The sequence below is a fragment of the Leuciscus leuciscus genome (genome assembly GCF_965113295.1).
Source record: "Leuciscus leuciscus genome assembly, chromosome: 17".
NCBI classification, from domain to species: Eukaryota; Metazoa; Chordata; class Actinopteri; order Cypriniformes; family Leuciscidae; genus Leuciscus; species Leuciscus leuciscus.
Genome location: NC_138741.1, coordinates 21,943,643 through 21,966,941, shown reverse-complemented (window position 1 = coordinate 21,966,941; position 23,299 = coordinate 21,943,643). Strand labels below are relative to the sequence as shown.

At 38.4% G+C, this 23,299-nt stretch overlaps 1 protein-coding gene across 1 annotated transcript in view; it reads left to right on the top strand.

The window, feature by feature from the left end:
* Positions 1-2,036: 2,036 nt before the first annotated feature.
* The window catches only part of LOC309478975 (ribonuclease inhibitor), a gene marked incomplete at its 5' end in the record, with an annotated part of 133,335 nt that continues 112,072 nt past the window's right edge, over positions 2,037-23,299 (top strand). Inside the window, 3 exons of the mRNA XM_082142820.1 lie at positions 2,037-2,130; positions 2,219-2,356; positions 2,609-2,844. Of these exons, the coding sequence (XP_081998946.1) occupies positions 2,037-2,130; positions 2,219-2,356; positions 2,609-2,844 (468 nt within the window). The remainder of the gene's footprint in view (positions 2,131-2,218; positions 2,357-2,608; positions 2,845-23,299) is intronic.

Below are 23,299 nucleotides of genomic sequence, written 5' to 3'. Positions count from 1 at the left end.
TAATTTACATCATAATGTTTCGCTGTTTACAGTTTTACATTTGAAATCCAGTTTTTTTATGTGTTCTCAGTCTTTTGTACCACACTTTAGATTTAGAAATACAGTAGTCGTGATAGTTATACAGTAAATGCTATCATTCAGACATGTGTATGCAACCTTAAGAACTGAGGCCATTATGATATTTCCGGTGTCCTTGGTTAATGACACCAAACAAAAGGACATATGTGTACGGATCCAGAGCCAGGATAACTAATATTTCCTCATCAAAGAGCAAAGCAATCGCTCTCCACAGCAGAGCCCAAGGCGGGCCATGTCGAGGTCCTAATGAGATGTTTAGAGACACGGCTGGCTAATGGAACATTCTGGAGTTTGCCTCCTTAACTCCAGAGCCCTCTACCTGAGGAGACAAAGGACGTTGTGTCTACCAGGGGAAGAGCTGAATTTCAGATAATCTGTGTCATTCATATTATGCTTCCTGACACAAATGATCAGATAATTCACATCTGAAGTGAATTAACATCTGTTGTTTGAATGGGGCTAATGTCTAGCAATTCATCAATTTCACAGGCTAATATTGCTGACCAGAGATTCACGTAACATGCCCAGATTTAGGCACGAGAAGAAGGTTTAGAGAAATGCTTGGCGCTCTGCAGTGTGTTCTTGCACTAACAGTGCTGTCAAAATTAGAAATGGATATAATAAGTGTTTGTAGTGCATTAAAGAGATAGTTCACCCTAAACTGAAAATCAGGCTTTTGTTCGAAACGTGTATGACTTTCTTTCATCTGAGGAATACAAAAGATGATATTATAAATCAGAAGTCCAAAAGAGGTCCACTGTCATTTGAAAAGTCCCCAGTGACTCCCCCAATGTTCCACAAAAGAAAGTCATAGAGGTTTGGAACAACATGAGGGTGAGTAAAAGAGAAATGGAAGATGGACTTTTAAATAAAGTGTTTAGAAATACTTATAGTTTAAACTCTCCCCAAACTAAATAACACCCCAAAGATAATGGGGGGCATCCTGCATATATCGATTTGTGCTTTCAACAAAATGTATTATTGCATGTGTTTAGCATACTGGAAAACCAAGATTGCACAGAAAGGATATAAAACAAATCAATAGCAGATTATCAAACCAGTAATGATCAAGCCTGTAAATTATACACTCCTTAATACAATAGTGTAACCATATCCAAACACACCAGTTCTATGAATTTTTCATGGATGTCTAAACCTATACATCTTCTTCAGACTTTGCATGAGTCACCCAAGGGGGCTTGACGCTGAAAAAAAAAAAAAAAAAGCTATGGTATAAATTCCTGGGAGATTGTAATTGTACAATGTGCAGTGGCCTTACGCGATATTTAGACACTTTAGTCACACTTTATGAATGTCATTGCATTTGATAACAAAATATGTGTGGCTTTTCTTCTCAGAGCTAACTTCATCTTTATTCACTTTTCAGGTCTCAAGGTGATTTTACAGTGGAAATATGAAGTCAGTTCCCTTCAAATTCACACAGGTATTCTTGTGGAATAACCACAGGTGAAGTTTATCATACGGTCATGTTCAGCTATGGAGGTGTTTTGACAACATGAAAATGTCTACACCTTTTTATCAGGATTTTGAGTGGTACATTGCCAAGGGACTGTCCATCATATTCTCATTCTCATGACTTTGTTTTATGCCGAGGAAGACCAGAGAACATATTTTAAAGAAACTGTTTTGGTTCATACAATGAATGTCAATGGAGTCTGGAGCAACACTAGACCCTATTGACTTCCGAAAAAACTGAAGTATTTTCTTGTGTTCCACTGAAGAAAGAAAGTCATGAGGATGAGTAAATGATGGCAAAATTCTTCATTTTTGGGTGAACGCTCCCAAAAACATCTTGAGGCCACTGTACATGTATACACACAGAAGGTCAGGGGTAAAGCGAGCATTCTATCAGTATGTGATCGTCGTGATTTCCTCAGTGCCACATTTGATGCATATTAATCTGTTTTCCCATCCAAGGATCCATGACAATCGAAGCGATGAGCTCTGCACCTCTTCGTTCTCACTTCGCTGAAACGCTTTACCAAAAAATCTCAGCGCCGCCACTAAGTCCTCCTACTGCAGAAGAGAGAAGTGAAAGATTACTGCGTTCGGCTCATTAAGAATGTTTTATTTTGTCTGCAATTTTTCCCCCCCTTCTATTGTCTCTCCACCCTCTCAGCACAAGTCTCGGCGGAGTCACAGCCCTGGGAGCACCGCGGCGACGGAATAAATGCAGAAAATGAACTGGAAGAAAACAGGGAGGCGAGAAAAACGGCACGGCTGGCCGACGGTGGCCGAAAACTCAAAGGAGAGGAGGGTATGATTAAATCAAGCTTAATTCTATTTTGATAATTGTCTGCGTACGCGGCCGCATTTCGCCGTGGGGATGTTGTGACTTGTGTACGAGACTGACAATGAAGTCGGCAACAACAGCTGCTCGGTGCCGGCTAGCTCGTGTACCTTGCCGCTCAAGTCTTGTCAGTCACATTTTCCCTAATTAACTAACATCTGCTTTCCATTTTCAGTTACACTGCATCGCCAGCTTGCCTCATCTGAATCCCTGACTCCTGACCTCCCCTGAGGAAGGTGCTCACTGTCAGAAGAACCCCCGGCATCCTACCGCCACAGAAAGGTGATTCCTTTAAAGCGCCAGAAACGGATGAAGGAGCGAGAGGGGGCTGCGCGAGGCGGGCAGACGGGGAGGGGAGCTGTCGCTTGTGTCAGGTTAACCTCAGAGACACATCCGGAGCTCAGCATCTGGGAGACGGAGGGGAGAGAGAGGCACCGTCGCTCCATTTGGCGCAAGTGAGTTTGGCATTAAGCATCATGCAATGGCTTTCATCAGCTTTTTTCTTTCTTTCTTTCTCTCTCTCTCTCTCTCTCTCTCTCTCTCTCTCTTTCTTCCTTTCTCACCTCCACTCCCTCCCCCCCCCCCCCAAAAAAAAGGCTAAAACGCCAAACTTTGTGCACTGTCAGTCCCACGGGCTGTGCTTATTCCCAGATTTATGTTAGTAGCGTTGCAGCGTTAAGTGTTAAAGAGAGAGAGAGGAAGAGAGAAAGAGAGAGAGCTTTGCATGCAGAAAGGAAGGAGATGATACTGATGTTTGTGCAGCACATGTGTTAAGTCACTCACACACACCACAATAACACCTGAAATCGCGGCAGCTGGTGCTGTTAAACATGCATTCTCTTGTTCCAGTTTCACCTCTGCAGCAACAGATAGCAACAAAAGTCCTATAGAGGTCTTTAAGGTAACCAATTATGATGTCTTCAGCTTTTTGATATTATATTTTTTTATTAGATAGTTTTAGTTAAATAAAATGTATAATATGCACAAGTTCCTGTTTATTAAGTAGGTCCTGTACACCTTTTGTGTAGGAGAAAAATAAAGCCACTCTCTGGTGATACTTGTTGACTGTGTGGACATGCGCTATAAATGATCATTATTATTTCTTAAGATTTATTTTCTTGGGTTTTTACTCTTGATCACAAACCTCATGATTCGTGTGGAAATGCAACAAATCTCCCAGGTTTAGAAAAAAAAGGGTAAATGATTACATAAAAAAAAATAAAAAAAATAACAGATGGGCCTGCCTAAAAAAATATGATTTTCTACAAATGATTGCATTCTCTCCCCTTTGGTGTGAAAAGTAGACTCAAGAACACTTTTAAATAATTTGTTCAATTTGTTCCACAGCCAAAGAAAAGCGGCTTGGTGGAAATTCAGATTCATTAAAACTTAATTAATATGCATCATTATGTAAATGAGGTTGCAGTTAATGAGTTCTTAAAAGAAGCCTTCCTTAATTAGTTCACTTTTTAATGGCATCATCATTTATCTTTTTTCTTTGAAGCAGAATGACGCGAGGACCTCGCCGTTCCCGAAAGTGCTAAAATTTTCCATTTTTTAATTATTCTTATTTCCTTAATTTTTATATGATTAAGAATGCATTTAGGGAAGTAAATAAATGAGAAAAACTTAGACCTTTTTTTTTTCCAGACTCACTTATTTCCATTAAAACAGAGTCTCTCTAGATGCCGGAGTGTTTAAAAAGTTAAAGGGAAAGCATCTTTTTACAAAACAATCAAGGCTGTCTCACAATTACCTCCCTGGCTTTTGCAAGTAGCTTCATTTCCACTAAATCTGAGCAGCCTCTTAATTGCTCTCTCCAGTTGGGCTGTAGTATATATTACCACACTCCATTACTATTTATGGAGCCTGAGAATCATATTGCAAATATGAAGATGACTGTGGTCATTTCCTTCTGCAGTCATTCTCTCATTTATTCATTTACATATTCAATCACTTAATTTTTTTTTCTTTCTTTTTTGTTTGATAAACGATTCACCTCACCTGATGGATTTGTGAAACTAAATTAACTATACATAATTTAGAAAATCATGTTTATCTGGCACAAGCTTATATATATATAGGTGTTTGAATTTTCATATGAAAAGTATGCAGCGCATTTAATTTGTTTTCTCTGCGACTTTGTGACCCAGGTGAGGTGGAGATCAGCGTCTGTTGTATAAGTTGTATAATAAAAACCTTGCTATAAAGCATATAAAGCAATTGCGAGTAGGACGATTTTACATTTATTCTCACAGGCAAGATAGTGCTTAAACTATATGATTTGAAGACTGTGTGTGTGTGTGTGTGTGTGTGTGTGTGTGTGTGTGTGTGTGTGTGTGTGTGTATGTGTGTGTGTGTGTGTGTGTGTGTGTGTATGTGTGTGTGTGTGTGTGTGTGTGTGTGTGTGTGTGTGTGTGTGTGTGTTGTGTGTGTGTGTGTGTGTGTGTGTGTGTGTGTGTGTGTGTGTGTGTGTGTGTGTGTGTGTGTGTGTGTGTGTGTGTAAAGGTAGAGAGGGTGTGTGTGGAGGGGGAGACAGTGTTTTTATGTTCCCGCTCACTAACCATCACTCTGCTCCTAATTGATAACCACTGGCATTTGATCAGGCGGTCTTCAAACAAGGAATCTATCTTTGTATTTTGTATAAGAAGACCATCTGTTGTTGCAGAACTCTACATTCATTAAATTTAATTTCTCAACTCAGGAATACAATTTTAATTGTCCATTGTTACTGAAGGATTTTCCCAATCATCCCTCCCTGGTTCTTTTCCCCCCCAGGGTGGTTTTGGGGGTTGTTGCGGAACAGTTTGGTGTTTGTTTGTTTACTAGTACTTGTCGATGTGACCTGGCCATTTTTCAAAAGTGAAACTGACATATGTGTGTATGTGTGTGTGTGTGTGTATATATATATACATACACACACGCCAAGTACTAATTAACAAACAAACACCAACCAAATTCCATAATATAGATTAATATACATTAACCAAATATACAGTAAATATATAATTGTGTATATTATATTTTTAATGGTCTTGCAGAAAGTCAATTGAAGCAAGTAAAATGAGAACATAAAAGTAGTGTATAATTAGGAAATAGAAATGAGTGTATTTGGACCCATTTCTTGCAGGTTGTTATTGGACATTTTTGAGCAGTGAATCGTTTGGCATTTGGTGTTCTGTGAGGAGCGACGGTGGGCATGTGTTAACTACACACAGGACACTCGAGCGAAAACCAGACGCCCACCGAATCCTTCAATCTGTCATTTCCTCTCGCAGCTCCCGAGCAAGATAAAAATAAAGCGAGCACAAAACACTTCTCTCTTATTACTCTTTCAAAATAATGCTCTTCACACTTTAGTTCACTTCTTGGTAGCCTTTACTTGGAAAACATGTTGCAGTGAGCATATTGTTTGGAAAATAAGTAGGCCTAATTTATTTATTTTTATTCGCCATGGGTGTTCAGCAAATGATCTATGATCAGTATCAAAATTCAAGAAACGGTTGTATTAGGAATCTGGCTTGCCTATAAATAATTCATATATTTCTCGAACAGTTTTTAAAAATTATTTGTTTTATAATGAATCCCCAACCAAAAAGCATAACAATTATAATACAGTGATGAAACTATTTCATAAATGAAAACATTTTAGTAACACAGTGCGGAAATTATATATTTGGCTTTAAAAATCTTTATTCTTTTCCATTGAGATGTTAATTAAAAATTATGCTTATGAACCAAATCAATGTTTATGATGTATATTAATTAAATTTTTTTTCACTGTGGCAGGTGTAACAGCTGTTGGTCATTATATGAACCGAGGAGAGAGAGAAAAAAAAGCTTTCCTGGTGCTTTTTTTCTATAGAAGTGAGACTTCTTTTCCCCCCGTCCGACCTGTGAGAGAGAAATAAACTGCTGGTTTATTTGGGTTCCGGTGCTTAAATAGAAGGTTTTTGACACACGGTAGCCTGGGGTTTGATCGCATGATTCGTTGGGGTTTTTGTAAGACAATGATCGGTGCTGCTTGATACAAGCATTTCGCATTAACAGTTAACTATGCATGAGTGTAAAACCCTTGTGGTTTCTTAGACCACTATGAATAAAGGATGCATGCCTTGCAAAATTTAGCTTAATAGAGTCACCAAAATGAAGAGGAGAGTTTTGGTAGTGAACTATGACTCTAGAGACTGGAGGTGTACAACTTAAGACGAGTTTCGACGTGATGTGTGCCGTACGGAGAGGCGGCGTATAAACGCATGAACACGGTTCTCAGAATCAGAGAGCACTTCCTGTCAAGTATTTCTGATATACAAGAATTTTCCTTGCACTGACTTGACCCAGCAAGATTTCAGTTAACAGATTTTCATGCAATAGTGCAGCAATAATACAGTGAAAATCTATTTTATATGATAAATCTGAATTCAATTTTGCTCAGTCAGTTCAATTAACTGTTATTAGTGTGTTGGTTTTGTAAACTTAATTCAGAAGTCAGGTGATAGCATCTTAAAAAACAGAAATACAGAAATTGTTGTCATTAAATGCATACTGCTAATTTCAAGTCAATAATGTGCTTTGTTCATTATGAAATGTTTTTTCTTTTTCATAAAACGTGTGAAATAAACAGGTCATTTTTAAATTGTGTATGTGTTTTTTATACCCCATTTTTCCATGTGCACATTAACAGTGATTATAATGTTTAAAAAAAAATACAGTGGTTACACAATATTGATACATTTATATTTACTACATTCAAATGATCTTTGCAAAAAAATAACTTTCAAAGTCACAATTATCATAGCACTTTATTTAGATGAGAAGTATTCTAGAGTCAGTTCTCAAAGAAAATCTAATTTATTTTAAAGCAAATCCACACGTGATGAATTATTTAAAGCAACTGGGATTGCAATGCCATCAAATCGCAGAAAACAAAGCTTTACGCCGTGCTCAAAGATTTCTGTTTGAGGAGCAGAGAATGGAGAAAGAGATGTTTAATGCTAAACACAGAGGGAGAGAGGGAGGGCGAGAGAGATATCTCAAACTGCTTATGCAAAAATAATTGGTAACCTCCATGTACAGTTCTGCACTATTATTCAAATCTCGCCTTTGTTGGCCTTGTTTACAGGATGTTAACTGGCGCATTTTCACCCCCAGAGTGGACCCCTATTTTTCTCTCACACACAGTCTATTCTCACAGCTGTTTGATTTCCAACTGCCAAATGCAGTTTATTTCTGCCTTTGTTTTTGTTTTTGTTTTGTCTTTCTGATTTGCGCCAAGTTCTCAAAGTTATCTTCAAAACTAAACATGTTGCCTTACAAGGGCTGTCAGTTGATTAAAACTTTTAATGTAATTAATTACATGATATGACAATTAATTAATGTAATTAATCACAATTAATTGCATGTATCAATATTTGGAGGCAAAAGCCTTCAAATGAAGATCATTTAAAGATAAATTGTTGTGGCAGACAAATAAATCATTGAGCAGACATTATAAAAAGTGGCTTTAGAAGTTTTTTTTATTATTATTGATTTAATTTTGCATAGACTGACTGACTTGTATTCTTTCTGCACTATATTGGTCATTGTGTTTTTTCAGCATCTCACGGCTTTAGCACAGTGTTTTAAGTCTTGGTTGTCCACTGTGAAAAAAACACTGTTTCGTCATCTGTAATTGATTGCAAATATACATCCTGTTTGAACGATGCTACTCATTTTGTGCATGCTTTTGGCAAGTGTGGTTTGGTGGGGTGCGTTGGCTTTAGTTGCCAGAAAACTTGCAAAAAAACATGAAGGTGGCAAAATTTCTTCGATGGTAGGATGGTAGTCTTTGTATTATAATTTGTATAAGAAATGTTCTATGTGTGCAAGCTCCTCTCCTTGTTGAACTTTGAAAAGTGTTAAAGAAATTAAATGTTTTATCATCATTAACACATAAAAATAACAGCCCTACTCCCCACTAAAAACAATATTTACAATAAAAGCACAAGTTATTCATAAAAAAAATATTTTTAGTAGAAATTTTAACGGGTTTCAAATTTCTGTTGTGAAATATCAATATTAACCCCCTTACTTTTTTTTAAAAATTCACACTTTCATCCAAATCATCTTAAAAAAATAAATTAAAAAAAAGCACAGATGACCTATTTATGAATGTTCAAGTACTTTTGCTTCTCTGAATGTTGCCGGGATGTTGTGTGTACAGTATCTGTGTCACTGCCAGGTACGAGAACAAGATAAAATCGCTGTCATTCGGTAAGCAGGTATGCAAAGAACACTCTCACACACACAAAACAAGCTATAAATACGAATGTGGTGTAGCAGGTAAAGTTTGGCGGTGTTCTCGCCCACTCTTCCTCAGCTGGAAGCAGCGGAGTAAGAAGAGAGGCGGGGTGGCAGCGGGAAGTTCCTGCCATCCAGCGCTCCGAACCTGTGGGTTTGTGCCGGGCTGAGCACAGGTGGGCGCACCTCCACGTTCATGCGGCGTCGGAGATGCGTTCGGAGGGGGAGCCAGCTCAGGCAGCCTGGGCCGCTCACGCAGGAAACAGCAGAGGAAGCCACAGGGCAGGCAGCAGAGTTTCAACACCATGTGTGCACATAAGCAAACACGCAAACGCACCCTTCTCAGGGAAACAGTGCCTTAGAAGTCACATCAGACTGTCTGACAACACTGTCCCAATTAGGATGCCCCATAAACAAGGGGAAGTGGTGCCTCTCTTGGGACCAACCTCACCCCCACTTCCATCCCTTTCCCCTCTCCACTAAAACATGCCATGGATTGTAGGATGCCACTGTATATCAAGCGCTCTAAAGTGCCAAAGCCATCTATAATAGCACAAGGTGTCGCTTGGGAAAGTGCACTTCCCCGCAGAATATGTGCTTCTTGGAGTGGAGTGGAAAACTTTGCTTTGTGAGTCTGAGTTACTTGCTCTAGCAATAACCCTGCCAATTATCACTGGCTTCTGTGTGAACTTTAAAGCCTGGAGAAGATCGAAAAGTCACTGATGAAACTGATTATGGAAACGCCGCAGATTTGAATGGAGACGATGAGATGCATGTACATTGGTTCTTTAGCTTAAACGTTGGGTAGGTGATTTGTTCCAGAAACATTTTTTGTTATGGTGGTTGAAAGTCTCTTCACATCCTGATAACAATCACTAAGTTATGTGGTCTAAATGTATTTATATGTATATATCTCGCCTGCAGATGTAGGCGTCCAATCATTGATACGATGCCCTACCTGCCTGTCAATGTATGTATTTCCATACCTCACACATCATCAGCATGTTTCATGCTATGCAGAGTTAGACAGACGTCAGTCACCGAGCATCGATTCACAACCAAAATAGCAGCCACCTTTTACAGTTCCTCCTGAACCAAAACATTGAGCTTATGCTGCGTTAACGCCATAACTACCGTAATTTGTAAGAGATAGAAACCTGTAATGTTATACTCGGGCGGTTCGTGACTCAAATTTATGCGTTTTGCTATCAATGCCGAAATGAATCTGCAGTAGTCAGGTGATACAGGTCAGTTCTTTTTAAGTTGTTTATGTTCATTATTATTGTAATGTTATGTGCTTTGAGACATGAGGTAATTTAACACAGTCTCTCGTGACGCTTTTGTTTGCTCTCTGCTGTGGGCATTCATGTGTTTTGGAGGAGGTGTGGCTTTGGAGGCGCTCTGAAGGAAGGGAGGGATCTCGCGCTTTCAAAGCTAGCTCGCTATTGCTAGCCTCTCCGAAAATTGCCTACCCTACCTTTAAAGCTGCAAAGCTTGACATAAGAAACAATACGTCAGAAAAAATATTCTTCTTTTTTTTTAAAGGAACAGTTTATTGAACATGAAGCAAAAAAATCTATAAAAAAAAAATTCTGCATGTGTCTTTTTTGTTGAGTATATTTGATACATCATGCTTTTATGGCTCATATGGTATGCAATAGGAAAATATGGAGCTCATACTTGAGAAGAAAAAGTCAATGTTTTTAGAATGATACTAAAAGGCCTTTTACAAAAAAAAAAAAAAAGAAGAACAATCAGAGGTCAGAAGGAATGTAGAAGATCAGAGAAGTAGAAGAGTTTTGATTGTGTTGATAATTTAGAGGCATTCGAAATGTGCATATCAAATGTAAGAAATAGATCATTTATCATAATTTACTCACCATCATGTCTTTTATGGAAAACAAAAGATGTTTAGCAGAACATCCAAGCTGCTCTTATACAATGAAAGTGAATGGGAACTGAAGCTGTTGAGCTCCAAAAATCTAAAAAAATCACATTTTGCATATTTAAATATGCTATGTCAAAATTGAGAATAATGTCTTGCATTTATGGCTTTTTCATGACATGACAAGTTAGATTATGGTGCTTTATGTCTTTTGTACTTTCATTGTATGCCAAAGAAAAGCAGGTTTTGGTTTTCCAAAGACGAAAGAAAGTTGGATTGGATTCACTGGTGAATGACGGTGAGTATATGATGACAATTTTTATTTTTGGGGATAAAATGACACAGAGCACACATGGGAATTCATACACTTGGCCAGATCCTTTGCACTCAGAAACGTCTCATCTGTACATTTTATTTGAGTTTCATTTTTCTGCTCTGCTCAGGTCCTACCTGTCTCCTTTGGCAAAAGGCTACATCTGTGTGCTTAACGCATTTCTAACGAGCTGCCGTTGTTTTTCTGGAATGCACTGGAGATCAGTCATCGTGCCACAGCGAGTAAGATCACATTTACATGAGTAAACCATGCATCACTCTGACGCGCCAGACACCTTCTTTTGCAGAATGAAGAAACGACTTGTTATAATTCACAAAGAAAGATTAACATACTTCTGCTGATGTCATAAAAGTGTGCCATGTTTGGTTGCTTCTGTGAAGGAGCAATTCAAAGATCAAATTTACCAACAGCATCAATGCAGTTCCATTCAGAAATGTCTGCCAAAGTAAGACTGATTGCACTGTCTCTGAAATATTTTCGTGCAAGCAAAAGAGCAGCGATCATGTATGAACAAGGATAAACAAGGGGAGGGAAAAAAAAAGATATGAGACGCAAAATGTCCATACAAAATAATGATACGAAAACTAAAACTCATATGGCCACAGAAAAAAAAGCGAGTCTATCAAATGCATCACCCTACCGTGAACTGTAAACTTTTGTGCAGCTTGATAATATGATATGATGGAGGCCTGAACAGATTTTTTTCTTCTGTTTTACGGGGCTGGGGAGAGGAAATGCTGTTCAGTCAGTCGGCATGAGTCTATTTAGAATGCTGAGAAAATTCGAGCTCCTCTGGCTCTGTTAAGTCTCCAGTGAAGTAACCAAGAGTAAGAAAATTAAAACAAGACTCTGATCTGTGATCACACTGTAAGTGTGAATTTTAAATTAATCTCAATTTAACAAGCCTCAGTGCAATTGTATGCGAGAATATATAATACAGAGGGGCTAATTGAATATTTTCTCAAGCGTCGATATCCTACTATTTCACTTTTTATTCATTTAAGACTTATAATAGCAGAGATTTAACATATTAAATAAAGATAACAATGGCTCATTTTTAATAATGATGTTCAAGGTTTTTTTTCTGTTTTGTTTTTTAAGGTAAAAGTTGTAGACCAATCACAAACCACACGGTACTTCCGACAAATAGGGTACAAAATAGTGATTAAAACTTAAAAATAAGTCACTTTGTCTTCTACAACAAATGGTCAGTAAAAAAACAGTTTTTTTTTTTAACCCTATTGCCAAAAATTATAAACAAAATTCTAAATGAAATTGACCTTTGGCCAAAGTTAAACAAAGTATACCTTTTTGAATGCCTGGTTACAGTTTATAACCAAAAAATATTCTAGTTTTGACTCACATTTTATGGACTGATTAAATCTGACTACCATGGGCCCATCACTGCAACCTGACTATATTAGCATAAACATACAGTATGTTTTCCCAGTGTTCATAACGTTTACCGAACAAACACCAGAAAAAAATGCTGTCCTTATTAAGATTCAAAACTCATACAGTACCAAATATACACAAATGAGGCCAGCGACCTTTAAAATGAGCTATTGATACGCTCAGTTTGAACCACTGGTACCTGGCTCTCCACACAGTCCAAACTGACACACACCCCTAATTTGATTGGCATATTCTATTTATTATCATGCAACCAGATCTCAGCCGCGGTTTGTTTTCAAGGCGCCCATCAAACACCCGGCCGGGCCAGCGTTACAGTGATGTCACCGGCGCAAGTTGAATATACACAAAGTGGTTTGCCGTGTTTAAATAAATGGAGCTGAAATTTCAATTTTGAACCTTCCCTCTTTCCTGTCAGATAATTTGGTTGATCCAAGTGGCAAATGCAGGGCGGCATAATGCAACATTCCTCTTAAGTGCCAGTAGGTTAGACGCTGAGGGGAGGCCCAGATCTCTCCCTTTAACGCCACTCAAACAGACTCTGCCTCTCTGCTCCGCTGCCTGGGGATCATTAAAGACATTTACGGCTCTGTAGAAGTCTCCAACTCGCTTTGATTCAAACTGATCTGGGTCTGGAGTTTATCTGTCAGTATATGATAAATGCTGAAATAAAAACAAATCATCGAGCGGCACGAGAAAGAGATGCTCTGGGGTCAGAGATGTCGGCACCAGGATCTTCCCTCTCACGTTATCGTTAATAATTAAGACACAAAGTTGCGTTGAGCGAGTTATCATTGACTTATACAGTTAAATGTGTACTTAAAGAGACAAATACTCCTTTTTTAAAACCGTACGTACGACACGGCGAACGGTTAGAGTCTTCAGTCTCATCAGCATGCCCTTAGTGTGTATTTTAATCTGAGCGACTGGAATTATTGCCTGTTACGGCTGTGTATCCTTTAGGAAAAGTGGAGGAACTATACTCGATATCAACAACATTAGCAGGAGAGCTGTTCTCATTGCATTTTAATCAACTTTGCCGGATTGAATTTCAGAAATGTAATTCTGCCCTCCACTGGCACAAAAAAGGTGCACACAGAAAGGCAAGCATTTCCTGTCTGACTGATACCAGGTAGATATATATATATATTGTGTGTGTGTGTGTGTGTGTGTGTGTGTGTGTGTGTGTGTGTGTGTGTGTGTGTGTGTGTGTGTGTGTGTGTGTGTGTGTGTGTGTGTGTGTGTGGTGTAAATAACATACAGTTTGCCAATTAAAGCATCACTTACATAAAATCACGAAGTAAATTAAAGAATATTTTTTTGTTTGCATATTACTGAGTTAAAGTAAAGAAACATGATTATAAAAGAAAATGCAAATTCTACAGGAAATAAATGATGTGTATTTAAACATTTGATAATGACCTTTAACCTTTAAAAGAAGAAACATAATAATAATAGAATAAAACTATGCAACAAAACCATAATATAAATTAACACAATTATACAACAAAAGCATGATTTACACATTTGATAATGACCTTTAATCTCTTCTTTTTTTTTTTGTGAACAACTTTTGCCAAATAAATAATCACTTATATATGAATGCATTTTTTTTCTTTTGCAAATTACTGGTTAAAGTGAAAACATGATAATAATTTAATAAAACAGGCAATATATTTGCAGAAATTATACAAGAAAACCATGATTTCCTACCGTTTGTATTAAAATTGATAATGACCTTTATCCTCTTTATTATTTTTATTTTATTTGATATTTTTTTAGTGAACAACTGTCTCGCCACATTTTTCCAAATGAAGCATTACTTACATAAAATCACATTAAATAAATGAATGCATGTTTTTTTCTTTGCAAATTACTGCTTAAAGCGAAGAAGCAGAAATTATACAAGAAAAGCGTGATATCCTACAAAACACTTAATAATGACCTTTGACCTCATTATTTGTATAATTTTTTTTTAGTGAACAACTGCCTCTCCACATTTTGTTTTAATTCTCTTCTTTTCACTTTCAACATGCATGCGTTATTATCCAACCCTGGTTGATCATGAAACAAAAGCCCTGAGAGGTGACACGGTCTCTCCCAGGAGGCATCGGCAGTGCCCATGTCACCCGGGGTGTTGCCAGGAGCGACGGGACCGGTGTTCCGAGAGCAAGTGGGAGGGGGTGGTGGTTTGGGGAGATCTAGCGCAAACAAGCATACCGGCTTCCACCCCCTCTCCTGATGCTCTTTGAGCACCTTCAAATGCCTGCTCCTCCTTGAAGAGCATCGCTGCTCCAGGTGCTAAAAAGCCACATGTTAATCCAGGCCTGTCTGATAGGCAAATGTCTCTATGAGCCAAAGCATAAATAATAATGATGTCTATAGAGACATATCAACTACAGTAAAGCCTGCAGTGCTACTGGGGAAAAGAAAAAGCTATATATTAACTAACAGTAACAAAGTCGACTACGCAAAGTGACATCACTTAGCTAAAACTTAGGAGTATTATGAAAACAAAACACATCTCAGATTCATTCTACCAAATGTATAATTTTACTTCTCCTACTGTGAAGGAAGGGGAAAGTGTTTACTGGGGAAAGCAGGGGGAAAAATCATTTGGCGTGTTTGCCAAAAATCTTTTGGTAATTACATGTAGGGAGCAGCTTTTCTGACCGCCATGCATTTCTAACAAAGACACCTGCATTTCCAGCTGAAAGGGCAAATCATAAAGCATTTGTCATTCTGATTCGAATGCTCCACTGAGGGAGTGTCTCCGTTATAGCCGAGTCCACAAAAAAACACTTGACAGTGTTTCTCAAGTCTCTCTGGTAGGCACATGTTTATACAGAACAGAAGTGTGGCTAAAATCTGACGGCGACTCATTTCAAGAGTGTTTTAATGTGTTCCTGAACCCTATAGGAAGTGCTCATTAATTTGGCCAATACACCCAGTGTCACAGTTCTTGTCATGCTGAGGAAGAAAAGGAGACAAAAAACAGGCCGTTATGAGAGGCCTAATTTACTCTCTGACTGAAAAGGGCCCAGCTTTTTGCCATAAAGGGCAGAACACTCGACACAGGTGAAGGTTTTTAACAGCTCTCATCAAAAACACTGTGCATATCTTGAGCTCATCTAATATGACTCTGCACCTCAGTTTAGCTCTAACTAATAATGCACGTCTGACATGTGTGAGCACATTATGCACTTATAAACATAGGCTACTAAAGGCATGGAAATAAATTGTTTTTGGATAGCCACAGTGAAGTGCAGATCTGTTACTGTGAGAGTGAGTGTGTGCACTAAAGACCTTGAACTGGTCTCTGTATCACTCAGGCCACAGTACATGCCCCATGAATTCCCTAAACTTTTTGTCACAGTGGTCTATGTACACCCGAGGGCAAATGAAGCAAATGCAGCAGAGACCCTTGGGAGTGTTGTGCATAGACTGCAATCTATTTCTCCAGATGCTCCAAATTTGATCCTGGGTGATTTTAACAAATGTTCCATGAGGCAGTGTTTGCGGAATTTATATCAATATGTGTCTTCCCCCACACGTCATAATATGATTCTTGACCTTTGTTAAGGATCAATTAAAGGCGCATATAAGTCTGTTGTTCAGTCTCCAGTGGGGTCGGCGGACCGTCCCTGTATATAAAACTGTTTTAAAAATTGTACAACCACAGACTAAGAACATCACTGTGTGGTCTGAGGAGTCTACTGCATCTTTACAGGGATGTCTGGAGTGTACAGACTGGGATGTCTTTTTTGACTCTTGCTCGAGTATAGATAAACTTACAGATGTCATTAATAGTTATAGTTCCTTTTGTGAAGATATGCTGAAGATATCCCCTGTAAGATCAAATATATCCAAACAATAAGCCATGGTTCACCAATTCCCTCAAAGCACATATGAACGAAAGATGTAGAGAATTTCATGAGGGTAATTTGGCCAAAAAACTTGAACTGCAGAAGGAAATAAAAATAGAAGTGAGGAAAGCAAAGTCAAATGACCAAATACACCTTGAGAAAGAGTTGAGTATGAACAATTTAGGGTCTGTTTTGAAGGGGATGACGCTCAAAGGGTGTGAGATCAAGAAAGTTCATTTACCTGGGTATGACTCTAGTAGTCAACTGGCAGAGGACTTAAATAGGTTTTATTTACGATTTGATGCACCTGAATTTGGTCCTGTGATAGAGTCTTTGAAATCTAAAATGAGTTATGGTTGTGCTTATAACTTTTTAGATGAATCGTCTGTAATTAAAGTTTTTAAGGGTTGTAATATGAGAAAAGGCCCTGGTCCAAATAACATTGGAGGGCGTTTAATTAAGGTCTGTGCAGAGCAATTGGCCCCAGTGTTTTGTAATATCTTTCAAAGATCATTTGCCCTCCAGAGAGTCCCTAAACTTTGAAAGAAAGCCACTGTGGTGCCTGTGCCGAAAACTACAAATGTTGTAACATTAAATGACCTTAGGCCAATAGCATTAACATCCCTTTTAATGAAGTGCTTTGAGAAACTAGTAAAAGAGGAATTGTTATCTAAAACTAAGAATCTGTTAGACCCTCTTCAGTTTGCTTACAGAACAAAGCGAGGTGTCGAAGATGCAACACAACTCTCCTAAATATGGTATTGCAGCACTTTGAGGGTAGTAAAACACACATTAAGCTCTTATTTATTGATTTCTCATCTGCTTTTAATTCCCTACAACCCCATATTTTAGCAGATAAGTTAATTACAAATTTTGGTCTTGATCTTAACTTAGTGTGTTGGGTCTTAGATTTTTTCACCGAAAGAACTTAGAGGGCCAGATGTACGTACATTTGCGAACGCAGCGTTAATAGCTCCATGGCCAATACGCAGAAAACGCTTGATGTGAAACCGCAGTGTGCATGTTATGTACCAAACCTGCAGTTCATCAGTTCATCAGGTAATCAGCGCCTGTCCCCACCCACTATACCGTAAATTGCGTGTATTTAAACGCGCAATTGAATGGGCCTCCTCTTCTCTTTACATCATGGATCAGCCACCAAGTCAGGCAAAACAGCGAAAACAAAAATTTAGCAATAACGAGGTTGATCTGCTTGTTCATGAGGTAACAGCAAATTTAAACATCATACAAGGCCGGAATTCCACACCCACACAAAAGAATGTCATCTGGACCGAAATCACACAAAAAAATCAATGCAATATCCTCGACCCGCAGACAGGTGGAAGAGGTAAAAAAGAGGTGGCAGGACCTCAAACGCCGTACCAAAGAAAAAGTTGCATTTAACAGGGCACAGGCCAGGAAACCCACTTAGAGGCAGAGAATTTTCAGCGCAAAATAGAGGCGCGCTTTCACCAGCTTTTTCTGTACATAACGCGGAATACATAATTAGGCGCAGTTTACGCTTCCCCTCCCATCTCTTTATGTGACACTCCCACTTTCCCCTTGGCCATCCCATGAATGCATATGCATGACACGAAAAGCGCATTTTGCCATTTTCAGTTCCCGCGACAGGCAGTCTGCGCTTTCATCTCGGTGCGTCCCGTTCGTACATACCTCGCCATTGGTTTTATGCGCACTTTGCGAAACAAATACGCCTGAAGTGGGCGCAAAAGCGTTAGTAAATCTGGCCCAGAGAGTGAGAGTAAATGGTAGTCTTTCAGCCCCCCTGATAACATCTACAGGTTCTCCTCAGGGTTTTGTTTTGTCTCCCTTATTGTATATTTTATAACAAGTAAATATAACAATAGGCATTTTTTTAATTTGCAGACGACATAGTTATTGTGAGTCCTCTAGAAAACAATGAAATGTACCATGGTCCAGTGGTTGATAACTTTGTAAAATGGTGTGATGATGTAGCTGATGATTTGCAGCTTAATGTATCTAAGACAAAAGACATGACTATTGACTTTAGAACACAAACACAAACTTCTGCTACCACAGAAACCGAAAATTCTCGGGCCAGCAGCATGTGTCCAAATTTCAATCTTAACCGTTCTATTTCATCAGAAACGATCTGAAAACAGGGCTTTAAGTGTAAAATACCGAACTTGTCCTTTAAGAGCAATGGAATTTGTGGAAAGTTATAAATATCTGGGGACAATTATTGATAAAGGATTGCGTTTTGATGTGAACACAGAGGCTTTGTGTAAAAAGGGACAGCAGTGCCTATATTGTCTTAGAAAATTAAGATAATTTAATATAGACAAGACATTGATGGAATTGTTCTATAAGTCTTGTATAGAGCCGGTGCTATCCTTTTCTATTAGCTGCTGGTTTGGAAATCTTATACAATCCAATAAACGCACTGTATTCTATCCCTCACAGCCTCGTTTTTGTACCTGTCTAAAATTAAATATGACGCTACCCTGACTAAAGTCGGGTTCGCATTGTTTGATTTTGGCCACGATTTAGCCGTCTGAGACTAATTTTGTGAATACTAAAAGATTCCTCTGATCCTAGGCCAAAATCGGAAGTCTTTGATCGCTAGTTTGACATGTTGGCCGTCAGCTGATTAATGACCACTGCGATCAAATTTTACTTCTGACAAAGTTCTGGCAGTGTCAAAAGTTTTGAGGCAGAGTCATGCAGTGTGGCTTTTCCTACAACAACCATCAAATCAAAAACCAATAGGAGTGCAGAACCTGATAAAGGAATTAGTGAGACGACAAAAAAACACTTGCTCCACGAACACGAGTTTCTTTGTTTTGTTTTTTTCGAGTTTTCTTTTTTAAGTAAAGCCATGATCAAAATTAACACTAGAGATTGTTTTTGTCTTCTAGCCACCATTTTTATCCCACATGCAGCTCAGAGTCACCGAAAGTGTTACGGATTAAACTCATTAATAACAACTGAGATCCTACAGTGTGACATGGCTTACAGTGGGGATAACGTTCGTACAGTCTGACAAGCAACAGTCATAAAGGTCTATCATAAATAGGTCTATGTTGCGCTAGAAAGTCAGATTCGTTGAGTCAGTTTGTGTTAAATCATTCCCTCTCCTATGTAGCACTGGGAAGTCCAATGTATCCTAGGGAATCTGTTTGTCTTAAATAGTAGCACTGAAAAAGTCTGATTTATTTTAGCAAATTGGTTCGTCCTGAATAACTCTCTCTCCTGTAGTACTGGAATCAGTTCAGTCAGACAGTTCAGATTAAAAATATATATATTTGACTCCCTATAATATGTACAATATTTTTGACTCAGTTATGTAAAATGGTGTGTTTTATATTGTTGTATTCAGTTTAGCATAAATGTGGCCATGATTTAATGATTATTAAATCATTGGATTGTTAGTTTTATTTTATTTCTATAAATTAATTTTTATGTCTCTTAAGTAACTTAAGGGTAGTTAGCTACTTTTTTTGTGCGTAGCTACTACTTTTTCTTTCCTACAGAAATCTCCAGATTCATGTCACGGCCCACAAAGGCCCAGAAATAGCTTTAAATGTAGCACTATGCTTTTCTTGCAGGGTCAAGATGAATAGACAAACATCTACCACAGAAGCAGAAAAAGACGTACTGCAAATCCATGCAAATCGGGAAAGCAGCAAAGAGGGGGAGTTTCTGCCAGGCAAGCACTCTTAGCTTCCCCCTTTAGACCACCATCTTTTGTTTGTTCTGAAGTTACACATATAGAGTTGCTATCAGAAGCCAGGAAGGAGTGGAAAAAGGGTGGAAATGAGAGGGAAAAAAAGAGCTATAAGCATTTCAAGCTATTGCTGAAACAATCCAATTACAATGCCTATCAAACTTAGCTTCACAGGTTAGAGCTTCTAATTGCCTGACAAAAATTGACACTTCAGTCGCAACACTGTAATATAATAGAGGGCCAAATTAAATTTGATCGAGGGGCAGAAAACGACGCTATCATTCAGCCGCGCGGAAAAGAGATCAACTGGCATGATATAATGGATCAAAAATGAAAATTATTCATTAATCGCGTTGGGTTTTCCAATAATGGAAATGACACAGTTCAGACGCTGCCGTAAAAACACTATTAATTAAAGGGATGATAGATCTAACAAGGCATGGAACCGAGAGAAGTCTTCCTCCACTCCTCTCCGAGGTGAAGGATTGTGGGAATGGGCTGACTGACAGGTCACTTCTCAGTGTTTGACAAGTGTAATGTGTGTGTTGTGTGTCAGTGGCATTTTGTGGACTTCTGAATTTATTAAAACAAAACAAAAATTCATAATTAAAGAGGCCATATTATGCCCTTTTACAAACTCTTGATTTTGTTTGTGGACTTTACTAGAATAGGTTTCTATGCTTGCATGTTGAAAAAACACATTTTACATTGTTGCAGCACCTCTCTTCCCAGTCTGTCAGTAACACTCTGTTTAGTTCCGGTCTCTATGAAGCCCCTCCGTCCGAAAAGCACAATGTGCCCTGATTGGTCGGCTGGACCAGTGTGTTGGGATTAGTCAACCGCTTTGAGCGCATTTCGGAAATGTCACGCCCCTTACCATAACCGTGAGTTTCAACACGCTACTAATGCGACTCAACCAGGCCTCATCCCCACCCCCTTTTTTTGTTTTGCGTATGCCTTGGGCAGGAATTATTTAAGGAATATTGAGGAATATTGTGACGTGTACATTCCCAGAGGAAAACTCAAGACTACAATCTAGGCGTTTTGGCATTTGCGGGAGTTCAGAAACAGTGCTTAGTGATATAGAGAATAACTCCTTTTGAAGTGACTCCGTGCTTTGTAACTTTGCAGACCTTTTTAATGCTCAAACAGCAACATTAAGTTGAAAATGTAAAAAGGCATAATAGGTCCACTTTAATTATAGAATATAGTATTTAACATATTTATTATAAATAAAAACTTTTTTAAAATATATAATATGTATTTAATATAAAATTTACTTCCACATTTTTGGCTTTTACCTCTTCAGAGAAAACACCCCTGGTGTGTGTGCGTGCGTGAGTGTAAAAAGACGAGAGACCCAATAGTCAGCAGCAGATGAGACGTGTGCGTGTGTCTGTGAGAAAGAGGCAGATGAAGAGAGGAAGATAAGAGGAAAAGATGACAGCACTCAAAGGCTAAAGGCAGCGCTTTCTCTCATCTCCTGACCACCGGCTGACCCTGAGACTGAGAGCCGAGAGCCGATGGAGTGACCCGGCTCCCCGTGACCCTGCCAAGCTGAGCGTGAGGCTCCCCAGCCGAGCCCACCGGAGCTCCAGCCTCACTGATCTCCAGCCCTGTAATTGGGTCAAAGCTCTGCATTGCCTTATTGATGTGCAAATGCTAACTGTCGAGGCATGTCACTCTCAGCCATATTAGAGAACACCTCGAGGATGACTGCAGGAGATCAAGGACGCCAATGCACCATTTCATATCAAACCCCAAACATGAGAGGGGTGCTGTTCATTAAAATTTAGGCCATCAAGAAATATCCAATTCAAAAGAAATGTCTAATTTGAAGTGGTCCTTAACAGTACACGATCATATCTTAACGTATTTAACAACCAGTTTTGACATGAGTAATGGCAACCTAAAAAAGTATGTTCTCACAAATCATGATAAGAATTAAAATCATGGAATGTATGAACATGTCAGCTAAGCAGGAGGAAGCACATCAGTCAGAAAGTCAAAAGATATCATTTGATATTCAATATTGAAGAAGGATATCTGATTTGATATTCATACATGAAGTTATGAAGGACATGGAGTTTCTCTGAAGCAAAGGAAACTATCAAAAATGGATGAGGTGAAAAAATTTTTACAAAAATAAAGCTAAACAAAAACAAATCATGAAATATAAGTTCAAATAATGTATAAATTGCTGATTTGCTTGATTTAGATGTTAAAATCCGATAAAAAAATGTGCCTGAATGGGCCATAAATGTATATGTAGCCTATTACTTATGTGTGTGTGCATATATATTTATATATATATATATATATATATATATATACTTTTTTTTTTAAGTAATTAAGATATGGTAAAAATGTAAAATTTTCCAAATACATGAGAGCGAGATATAATTAAAAGAAATGTATAAATATTTGAAAATATTACAAATATAAAATTAAAAACTATTTCAAGGGCCTGATAAGACCACGGAGAGACGACATTCATTTTCGAAGTCCATCACACACAACCGGAATCTATGTAGGTTAAAATAAATAAATAAATAAATAAATAAAAACAGCAGCAGATAGTCAAGAGACCTTCAAATGGAATTTTTGCAGTGGGTTTAATGTGGTTTTATGGGAAGCATTAAGTTCATTACATTTCTTTTATTGCCTTGACATATCTAGTAGACTGTTAATGTGTTCCTCTCGGTTGATTGTACATGTGCAAGCAGCGTTCCGAGGATCAAAACATCAGATCGCTAGGACTGTCATGCTGTGAAAGAATTTAAAAGTACTGGTATCCCAGTCTCATAATTGGGTATCGATGGCCAACGATTCTCTCAATTTCATCGTTTTTCCACTTGGACAATCTGGTGGAACTCTAAGACAACCTAATTATAACCCCCGCTGAGGAGGCCGGCCCTGAGCAAGGTTTCATAACTGTCTCAACTTTCTCATCCTCTGCAAACTTTCACAGGGACATGACACCGATACTAATCACGTCAAGCCAGTCAGACAATGCTGAAGTGAAGAGTTAATCATGGTATGAACATAACTACAATTTATTCAATGCTACTCTTTCTCAAAATCAATCTTGATGCCTTATTCAGAAGTAGGAAGAGAGGTTTTCAGCACTGTGCACAGGCTTTCACTTGCTATGTTATGATGAACTACTATATGCCTTTCTCCACTGACATTCAAAGTTGTTCAAAGCATTTCTAAGGATGCTGCTTTTTAGAAGGACGCTGTCTGACTCTGAGGTGGTGAACATGGTTTGTGTAACATTAGCAAGACATTATTAGCTGTTTGATAACATAGTCAAGTCCAAGGCTAATCATATCAATGAAAGCGACACATAAAAGGCATTACCACTCTTATACATCAACTTATAGACAAGCCTATATAATTCACTCTACCTCTTCTTCTTCTG